Source organism: Mesoplodon mirus (genome assembly GCF_964341445.2).
Source record: "Mesoplodon mirus genome assembly, chromosome: 8".
Taxonomy (NCBI): Eukaryota; Metazoa; Chordata; class Mammalia; order Artiodactyla; family Ziphiidae; genus Mesoplodon; species Mesoplodon mirus.
Window position 1 is genome coordinate 82,187,494 of NC_138984.1, and position 10,435 is coordinate 82,197,928.

Sequence of the window (10,435 nt, forward strand, 5' to 3'; positions counted from 1 at the left end):
ATTTGCAACATATGTGTCTAATTTATAGGTTAATATGATTTCTTAATGTACTTGCTTCTGGCATAATTAAGCAAAGCTCTCTAATTAATTTCAAATGCTCAGTTTCTAAGATAACTACAAACAAAAAACACAAGGAAAATGGTATTAAATATAGAAGTGTGTCTCCTAGTAGAACAAAATAAACAAAGGCAATTTCTCAGTAGCCCAAATTGAGCATCAAAGCATTAAAGTGTATGTATTTTTTTATATAAAGAACATTGAGCATATATGCTCTTGTATATAACTACTATGAAAGCTTACTTATTCTCACAGGATTGTTGTGAAGATCAAAACAATACTCCAGTGAAAGTTCTGTGTCAGCTTTGAACCATTATACAAACACTGGTTAGTAATATAACTACTATTATTCATAGGAGCTGGCATTCACATGCGAGCAGCAGCATGTGACTGTAGGTAGAGGTAGGAAAATCATAAGAGGCAGATATAAGAATCCCCAGAGCCGGGCTTTCCTGGTGGCGCAGTGGTTGAGAGTCCACCTGCCGATGCAGGGGACACGGGTTCGTGCCCCGGTCCGGGAAGATCCCACATGCCACGGAGCGGCTGGGCCCGTGAGCCATGGCCGCTGAGCCTGCGCGTCCGGAGCCTGTGCTCCGCAACGGGAGAGGCCACAACAGTGAGAGGCCTGTGTACTGCAAAAAAAAAAAAAAAGAATCCCCAGAGCCATAAAATCTTAAGCCGTTTAGATTGAGGACAAATGGCCCTGAACATTTCAGTGTATTAGGAGGCTCGTCTTAAAGTTAAGAATTGGTGTTAGAGAGTCAACACTAAGTCATCAAGAAACTATCTAAACAAATACAGTATCAGCTGAAAAAGATATGTATATATTTTGGAAAAAATCGCTTCAGAATGCTTTAAAAACAAACACTTTGGACCAAGTTAGGTGTAAACCTTTATATATATGGAAAGCCGAGTTATTTAGAATGATAAGTGCTCTCAGGGCTCCTCATGGCTGAGTTCCCTATATATTCTTTTTAATGTATTAAAGTTAATGAACATGTTATACTCATGTATATTTCCTTAAATAATAAATCCACTTTTACAATGTATAAATAATAGAGACACCAGAATAAGGTTGATTGTACCAGGACCTTAAACCTGATGGTGGGATGCCCTGCATCCAGAGGCACAACATCCAGGGCAGTAGTGTTAGCGCTTTCTACTCTAACTGCGTGGCCAGTTAACATGCTGTTGCTGTTTGTCTTGTTTTTACAATGCGACTGAAGACAATATTACATAAGCTTTTATAAATTTTTATTTTTAGAAACTGCAACTCCAAGACAAGGAAATATGTATACTTTGTCAGAAGACGGTTTATCCAATGGAGTGCCTAGTAGCAGACAGGCAGAGTTTTCATAAATCCTGTTTCCGCTGCCACCACTGCAACAGTAAACTGAGGTAAAGTGTTTTGTGGTCTGGGGCACAAATATTTGAAGAGTCTGCAGTATACTTATAACATCATGTCTCTAGAAAGATGTCAACTTTTCCAGATCCTGTTACCGTCAGTTAAAACAACAACAAACAGGAATGTGGTCATGTTCTGTTATGTGTTGCTCAGGATGGCTGTGACCTTTTTCCTTTTGGCATTCTGCTTTCTTAATCAAATCCAGAAGAGTCCCTTTTGTCCCAGCATGGAGATCACATAAATAAGAAAAATCAAGTGTTACTCTCACCACCACCAACCTGCCCCAGTGGCATGCTCCATAGTGCAGGGGGAATGATCTTTCTAAAATGCAAATCTGAGAGCCCTTCTCAGTTTAAAACATATAATGGCTTCCTCTCTCCCCAAAATTAACATCTAAATATGAATTAAAAGGCACATCAAGATCTTGTCCCTTCTCATCTCCCAACACCCCTTCCTCCTGTTGCATGTTACTTTCCATGAATTTCTTTCAGTTCCTCAAAATCATTATTTTTCTCTGTCACATCTAGCTGGTTCCAAATGTTACTGCTGCTCCTTGGAGGAGTTTTCCCATGCCTCTCTCCCAGCTCTCCACCCAGCTAATAACCACTCATTCTTCAGATCTCAACTGAGACTTTATGTCTTTGACGAAACCTGCTTTAACTCCCCTATGTGGATCACAGCATCCCCTGTGCTTGCCCCGTTCTTAACACAATCTAATGTAGTTGTCACTGGCTGTAGGAAATGTATTAATGTTTGTCTTGCCAACACCTAGTAAACGCAGATATACAGTAAGGACTCAAAAATATTTATTTAATGACTGCTATTTTTAAAAATCATTATATAAAAACCCACAAATACAAAAAAAAACAAACAAAGCAAGTATGTGGCTCACTAAATTATTATAAAGTGAACATATTGTAACCACTATCAAGGTCAAGAAATATGACATTGCTAGTCATTCCAGAAGCTCCTTCCTCCCTGGGCCCCACCCAAACACAGCCTATCTCTTGCGTGTGAGTAAATGGTGTCCTTTGTAGTAATTGTTTCCTTGCATTTTTATAGTTTTATTTATCCAAATGTGCTTTTCTAGATTCTATACTCTAGTTTTGTCCTTTTTTAAAACTCTGATATGTCTTTCACGTCTTTTTAATCTATAGACTTTCCATCCATTCCTTTCATTTCTTACAATCTATTTGTGAAGGACCCAGGATATTTGACTGGTAGAGTTTTCCACAGTCTGGAATTGCTGATTGCACACTCACAGTGCAGTTCACAAGCTCCTTTATCCTTTGTATTTTCAACGAACTGTCAGCTGAATCTAGGTTCTAGTTTAAACTAAGATTTGATTCCTTTTGAAAGAACATAGGGAGTCTGCTTTTCTCATTTTGTGATCATAGCAGGTATTGAAGCTTAATACCTATATCTATTAATTGATGTTTGCAAAATGCTGACACTCTAATTTTGTTCTTCCTTTTTCATTATGAGAATACTTTTATGGAAGATGCTTCCCCTCATTTGCTATTTGGTTACACAGCGGTACAACTGATAAAGGAAAGGCAGAATAAGTAATTCTTTCCCTTTATTTACCAGTTTTGTCAATGTATCAGTTATTTATTTAACCATTTAATGTAATGGTTTCTTACCACCTAGAGATAACCACTTTTAAAATATTTTAATGTCTTTATAAACTCACAGAGTTACACATATTCAATTGGTTTCAATCAGGTGCAAATATCATCATGACTGTAACTCCACAGTTATTCTATCCCTGGCCAGTGGAAGCCACTTCAAGTTGTCTCCTGAGTCCTTTTGACAGGACCTTAGTAGTCTGTGATAGCTTCCTCATTATCTGATAGGACTAGATGTCCCATGTTCCTCTTGTGCATTTACTGTTCCATTTACTGGAACCAGTTATTTCTCCAAGCCTTGATTTCCTTTAGTGAGAAATGATATTTCAAGACTACAATCTTGATGTTCTTTCTACTGGATTGATCACTATTTCTAAACTTTTTTAGTGTTAAGAGCTAGTAAGTATTTATATATAAAGAAAAAATATATCATGAATTCATAGTGATATTTCCAAATTGAATTCAAAATTGCATTCCTTTTGCTTAGCCTCTTCTCTATTACATCTGGACCTCCTTTCTTCCACTTCAGGCCTTCCAGTTCTCAAAGGAAAAGGAGATAACAGAATTAGACTCTCCCATATTCATTTGGACAACAAGTTTTGGAATCACAAAATTATCAACACCACTGATTTGATTATCAAAGCATTAAAAAATTGCATTTGCCCCTCTGATCACCCACACCCCATTTTTTTAAATTGTCGTACTATGTCTTTGGTGTCATAGTATGTAGCCAATGCATATCATATTATCTCCCTCTTTGCCCTCATTTAATCTCAGTTTATAGATAACAATTTATTTAATGCTTGTCAGCTGTCCTTATGTTGACATTTCCATAGTCATTCTGGTTGTTCCAGCTTATTTTCAACTAGAGTCCTCTGAAAAGGCTCATAGAAACTTTATTCCTTGAGTTCTCACATATTGATAACAATTTGTGATCATTACAATGGAAGGTAAGTTTTGCTGAAAGTAAAATTTTTGGCTTACATTTTCTTTCATTGAGTATCTTATATGCATTATTTCTTTTTTTTCTGGCATGAGTGTTGGAAAGGTCTGATAATAATCTAATTTTCTTACCCTTAATAAGTAATACGGTCTTTTCTTCTTTTTAGATACACAAAGGATTTTTTCTTAAACCTAGTCATTTTATTAGAATACCTCTTCGTATTGGTCATTCTGGATCAATAGTGTCAGTTATTTAGTGTGCTCTTTCAATATGTAGTTTCATATTTTTTTATATTGGGAAAGTTTCCTTAAATTATAGCTTTTTAGTATTTAACTTGTTTCATTATTTTCTTCTTCAGGAGCTCCTATTATCTCTCAAATCCTTATCTCTTTTTTCATTTATGATTATAAATTTTCAGCTTTTGATTTTCCTATTTTTCTTAAGATGCTTTCTATGGATTTGCCCTTGTATGTCTTTTAATTATTTTTAATTGCTGACACACTTGATTTTTTTCCTTTTTCTTCTGTTTTCTTCCTGATATCTGATACCTTGTTTCTGACTTTTTTCTAATTACAAATCATGCTGTTCTTTCAGGTCTTTTATCATTTTCTTAATGTCTTTTAGCTCATTTTGAAATATTAGGTTAAAATTTTGATGTTTTGAGAACACATTTTTCTAGCATGTTTTCATTGTCTGCAATGATATTATAACACTGTTTATTCTTTCATTTCTTATAATAACTTCATATACTATTTGGCCTTGATACTTTCCTGTTGCTCATTTTTATATGGAATTCGTTTATCCAAATCTTGGAAGGAAGAAAAATTCAGGATGGTTTTCCCACCTTCACAGAACTGCCTCTTCTGGTTTTCATATACTGTTCAAAAAAGTATGGTGGCTCGACTTCTTGGATTTCCTGCCTTGGATCCTCTCCCCCATGTTGATTGGGACCTTCTTTTCATTTCTGTCATCATTATCCAACTCAGTTTTGATTCCACTCCCATAATTGTTTTTCTCAGGGTAGAGTCTTGTTCTAAGAGGGGATCTCAGTGGGTCAGTTTTGAGTTTGATTTCTCTAGCCTCTTCAGTCTTTCCTACCACAGGGCCTTTGCACTCACTGGCTATTGAAACGGGCAAAACCCCTCCCAATTTCAGCTGCTGCTCTCTGATTGGCATGTGACACTTTCCAGGAAATATTGATTGCCTATTTTGTGGTCTCATATTGTCAGGTCCATTAGACACCTTCATTTCTCCCTCTACTGTCACCCATACAGATGCAACTATTATGCTAGTCTTGTAGCTGTTGTTGGTTTGTCCTTACCTCCTTGTATTTTGGGGCTGGTGAGGATACCTTGTCACTTAGTTTTGTTGTAATTTTATCCATGTGTTTTAAGTTTTGCTTTCTGTTTTTATGTGGAGGTTCAGAAATATTCAAAAACTGACGCTGCTGCCTTTGACTAAATTTGATTTTAATTTTAACAGGCATTCTATTTGTTAATCTCTCCAAAGAGACAAGATAAAAAATTGCATAGGCAAGCTTTCCAATTCATTCAAAATCCAGTTAACAAGGAAGCTCAAATAGTTGATTTTTGCATGTATGCTCTTCAGGATTTATTGAAAACTGAAGCCCCTCACACAATTCACTGAGTTAGCAAAGACTTAGTCCTATCATTTTACACCATCTATAACTACATATGCATTACACTATAATACCTATTATACCAATACCTGACATACAGCATGAAATTCTAAATACTCCGAGACAAGTATCATGTAGGGCATTAGTGGTGACTATTATCTAACAGGAATGTTCAATTAATAAGCACATTCCTATTGTCAGTAAGTTAATTGTGCTGAATCTCTGACTCATTCTTGAAATAATCAATTCCCTAATTCCTTATGAATTTTCAGTGTATATTTAGAATGTTAAATTTCTTTTTCTTTTTGACAGTTTGGGAAATTATGCATCGCTTCATGGACAAATATATTGTAAACCTCACTTTAAGCAACTTTTCAAATCTAAAGGAAATTATGATGAAGGTTTTGGACACAAACAGCATAAAGATCGATGGAATTGCAAAAATCAAAGCAGCTCAGTTGACTTTACTCCCAGTGAAGAACGAAATATGTGTAAAAACAATGCAGAAAATACCCCCATGCTTGGAGAGCTTAATAAACATTTAGATGCTGGTAACAGTGAAGGGCAAAGGGATGACTTGAGAAAATGTGGGGAGAGGGGAAAATTAAAAATCATTTGGCCCCCTTCCAGGGAGATGCCTAAGAAAACCTTCCCCCTTGAGGAGGAGCTCAAAATGAGTAAACCTAAATGGCCACCGGAAATGACAACCTCTACATCTGCTGAATTTAAAAGTGAGTCACTAATAGAACACATGAAAACTGTGGAAAATAAAGGACAAGAACAAGATAACATTTCTTTCCTGCAGCCATGTCTGCAGCCCATCCACATGTGTCAGAAAGAGGATGTTACAGGAATCAAAGAAATGGAAATGTATGAAGCAAGAAAAGATGGAAAGAAGGAAGGAAATAAGAATGTGCAAGATAAGCTGAATGAGCCCAAAGATACAAAGAATAAGAGGAAAAGTGAAATGGATCTTCATGACAACAGTAATGTGGTTGTGCAGAGTGCTGAGAAGGAGAAAAATGAAAAAACTAATGAACCTGATGGTACAGAAGTTTTACAGGTTACTAACACTGATGATGAGGTGGAGCCAGAAAATCGTAAAGAGAATTTGAATAAGAATAATAATAACAATTATGTAGCAGCGTCATATCTGAATAATTGCAGGCAGAAGACATCTATTTTAGAATTTCCTAATCTATTGCCACTGTCAAGTGAAGCACACTACACTGCAAATGAATATCAAACTGAAAACTTAGAAAATGCTTCTAGAATCTCAGAGTTACTTGGTGTATTTGAATCTGAAAAGACTTACTCGGGGAATGTACTGGCTATGGCTCTTGATAAACAGACTGACAGAGCTACTGCTGGCAGTCCTATGCAGTCTGTCCCCAAGTCAGGCCTCAGTGACAGGATCATAGTAAAGGGGAAAAGGTCAATGCCCTCTTCTGATACAAATATCTTAAATATCAAAGGAAACCACTCAAATAACAAAAACCTACAGTTCTTCTTTTCTAACACTGTGAAAATTGCTGCTTTTTCCAAGAAGAATGAGAACATTTTTAAGAGTAATTTAATAGATTCTGTAGATCAAATTAAAAATATGCCATGTTTGTATTTAAGAGAATTGGAGAAGGACATCAGACATTGGCATGGTGAAACAATAGGAGCAGCACATATTAATGGAAACACAAGTTTTGATGCTTCAAACAGTGAATTTACAACTGAGCCTCCATTTCCCACAGTGGAGGTCCAGTTTGAACAACTCACGGTGGAAGAGCAAATTAAAAGGAACAGGTGCTACAGTGACACTGAGTGAAACATCTCTGGCCACTTGCAGTCTGCACTCAGGCACCAAGAAATGTCAGTGCCCTGAAATAGGACTTTGGGGATTCTGATAACCTTTTGTTGAACTTGTAAACGTTCAGAAATCTCATGTGTATCACAATGGAATATTCCTTGTATTACACTATATGTTGTTTTTCATAATTGGTTTGAATCTGAATGCAACGAAGAGATGAAACAACATGGCTCTGTTTTCCTGTCAAATGGCACTTAAGTATATTGCTCTGTTTTTCAACATGCCAGATAACATCACTGGTGACATTCTATACTGCTGATATTTATCACTGTTCTTAAACTTCCTCTATAATTTCTGCTGAAATAAAATTAAATCACCTGGGGTGCAAACCAAAACACTTGTGTTTCTTTTTTCCATATATATTGTCATTCTAAGTATGTATGTTTTCCATGATTTAGGAAGTATTTGTCTTGGGCCAAGTATTTAATACACACACACACCCACACACACACACACACACACACACTCCTGGAAAAATTAAATACTAAACCAAAGCCACAGTATCGTTAGAAAATATAAAATATTCTTTCTCTTTTTTGCTCTTTTTGTAAAGATACAAAGACTACTGTAGTTCTTTAATTAATTACCTACATTAAACTATCATGGAACATGTCTATAAACATGTAATGAAAAATATCAGTTTTCTTCAAATTAATGTGGAGTCCATACTCAGAAATCAAATGAACTGGAAAGGTTTTAGAAGTTACTTAAATAAATTATGCCAATTGCATTTTTAATTGCTTACTATTGATAAACATACAAGTGATATCACTACATTTTGTCAGATTTTTTTCTTATCCTAATTAATGGATATTAATTTTTTCTGTTAGGAAAACAGAAGATTTGGCTTCTGAATTTTCTGCTGAATTTGCCTTTCCTCAAATACTTTTGATGATTCTAAGAAGAAAGCTAACATGAATATAAATGCGCTGCTTCCTGATGATATAGAATGTACGTATATGAAACAGGCCCTATCCCATATTTTCCTACATAAGCACAAACCATTGCCTGTCCAAACCAAAATGCAGTGTTGAAAACTCGCTCTTTTTAGAAATTATAACTATTCTCTCTTGTTAGTATGTTCTCAACAGATACCTGAGACATTATTAGTTTGCTAGGGCTGCCATACAAAGTACCACATAGTGGATGGCTTAAACAAGAGAAATTTACTCTCACAGTTTTAGAGGTTGGATGTTCAAGACCAAGGTGTCAGCAGGATTGGTTTCTCCTAAGGCGTCTCTCCTTGACTTACAGACGGCTGCCCTCTCACTCTGTCCTCATATGGCCTCTCCTCTGTGCAGGTGCACTGCTGATGTCTCTTCCTCTTCCTGTAAAGACACTAGTCCTATTGGGTTAGGGCCCCTCTCCGAGGACCTCATTTAACCTTAATTATCTCTATAATGGCCCTACCTCTAAATACAGTCACATTGGGGGATAGGGCTTCAACACATACCTTTTGTGGGGACATATTTACTCAATTTAATTGAATACTGTGAGAGTCTGCCAAGAAAATAGTAAGCTGTGGGGCTACAGTAGCAAAAGTATTGTTTAAATTGAATTAGTGCACTTTTGCACTGCTCTTCATATATTCTTTTTTTTTTTTTTTTTTTTTTGCGGTACGCGGGCCTCTCACTGTTGTGGCCTCTCCCGTTGCGGAGCACAGGCTCCGGACGTGCAGGCTCAGCAGTCTAGCCGCTCCGCGACATGTGGGATCTTCCCGGACCAGGGCTCAAACCCGTGTCCCCTGAATCGGCAGGCGGACTCTCAACCACTGCGCCACCAGGGAAGCCCTTCATATATTCTTAAAGACACAGCATTATACCTACAATCATATATGCTGAAATTACACAAATGTTTCCATAGAGAAAAAATAATTTATGAATGATCATGACATAGTATCCTAAGATATAGTTTCTTAATGTCAGCTGTGCTTTTACTAAATTGCCTTTCTTTATAAAAATTCTACCTTGGGACTCTGCCCACTTAATCTTTGTAGCCCAGTCCACTGTTCAGTTATGTTAAAACTTGGGATTAAAATAAGCTAAGGTACATATCAGGGAAAACAATAGAAAAATATGAATTGTTCTTCTGTTTACCCTTCATTCAATCAACAACATGTTGTTTTAAAATCTTCTTTATCAGAAATATCTTAATTATTGACTTCATCACCTTCCTTAGATGACATGTAAGACTTTTTTAAAATTCAGATATACTTAGAAGTCCAAATATTGTTTTATTTAGTAATGAGTATTGTTTCACTCTATGACAAAATCTTTCAGCTAAATAAATAGCAAGCTTTAGGAACTAAAGTACAGATAAACACACAAATCCAAAATACAGCAAGTTTTCTTATTGTTGCAGACAGGGTCTCAGTTTGCTGGGGCTGCCATAGCTAAGTACTACAGACTGAATAGCTTAAACAACCAGAAATTTATTTTCACACAATTCTGGAGGCTGAAGTCCAAGATCAAGTTGGCAAGTTGGTTTCTTCCGATGACTCTCTACTTGGCTTACAAATGGTCATCTTCTTTCTGTCATGGTCTTTCTTTTGTATGGGTCTATGTCCAAATTTCTTCCTCTTATAATGACATCAGTTATATTGGATTAGGGCCTACCTTAATGACCTCATTTTACATTAATTATCACTTCAAAGACCCAACCTCCAAATGTAGTCACTTTTCCAGATACTGGGGGTTAGGACTTCAACATATTAATTTTAGGGGGACACAATTCAGTCCATAACAGCAGTAATCACCTTTCACCTTGAGTCTTTTTAAAATACATCTATTAATATTATGAAAAAACTTCCCAATAATTTTTCACTTGGGATTTATATCACAGAACTATGTCATATATAGATTTATGCTATAAAAATTAATATTTCCAGGAAAATAATTCTCTT

The 10,435-nt window shown here is 36.1% G+C and overlaps 1 protein-coding gene across 2 annotated transcripts in view; it reads left to right on the forward strand.

Annotated features, from left to right (window-relative positions):
• Positions 1-7,491, forward strand: part of XIRP2 (xin actin binding repeat containing 2) — a gene marked incomplete at both ends in the record, with an annotated part of 301,350 nt that extends 293,859 nt beyond the window's left edge. The window contains 2 exons of one of the 2 annotated variants that reach the window (XM_082629891.1): positions 1,322-1,455; positions 5,985-7,491. In XM_082629891.1, the coding sequence (XP_082486017.1) occupies positions 1,322-1,455; positions 5,985-7,491 (1,641 nt within the window). Of the gene's footprint in view, positions 1-1,321; positions 1,456-5,984 lie in introns of those variants that run through there. The other variant, XM_082629890.1, reaches the window with a different exon arrangement.
• Between the last annotated feature and the right edge of the window lie 2,944 nt (positions 7,492-10,435).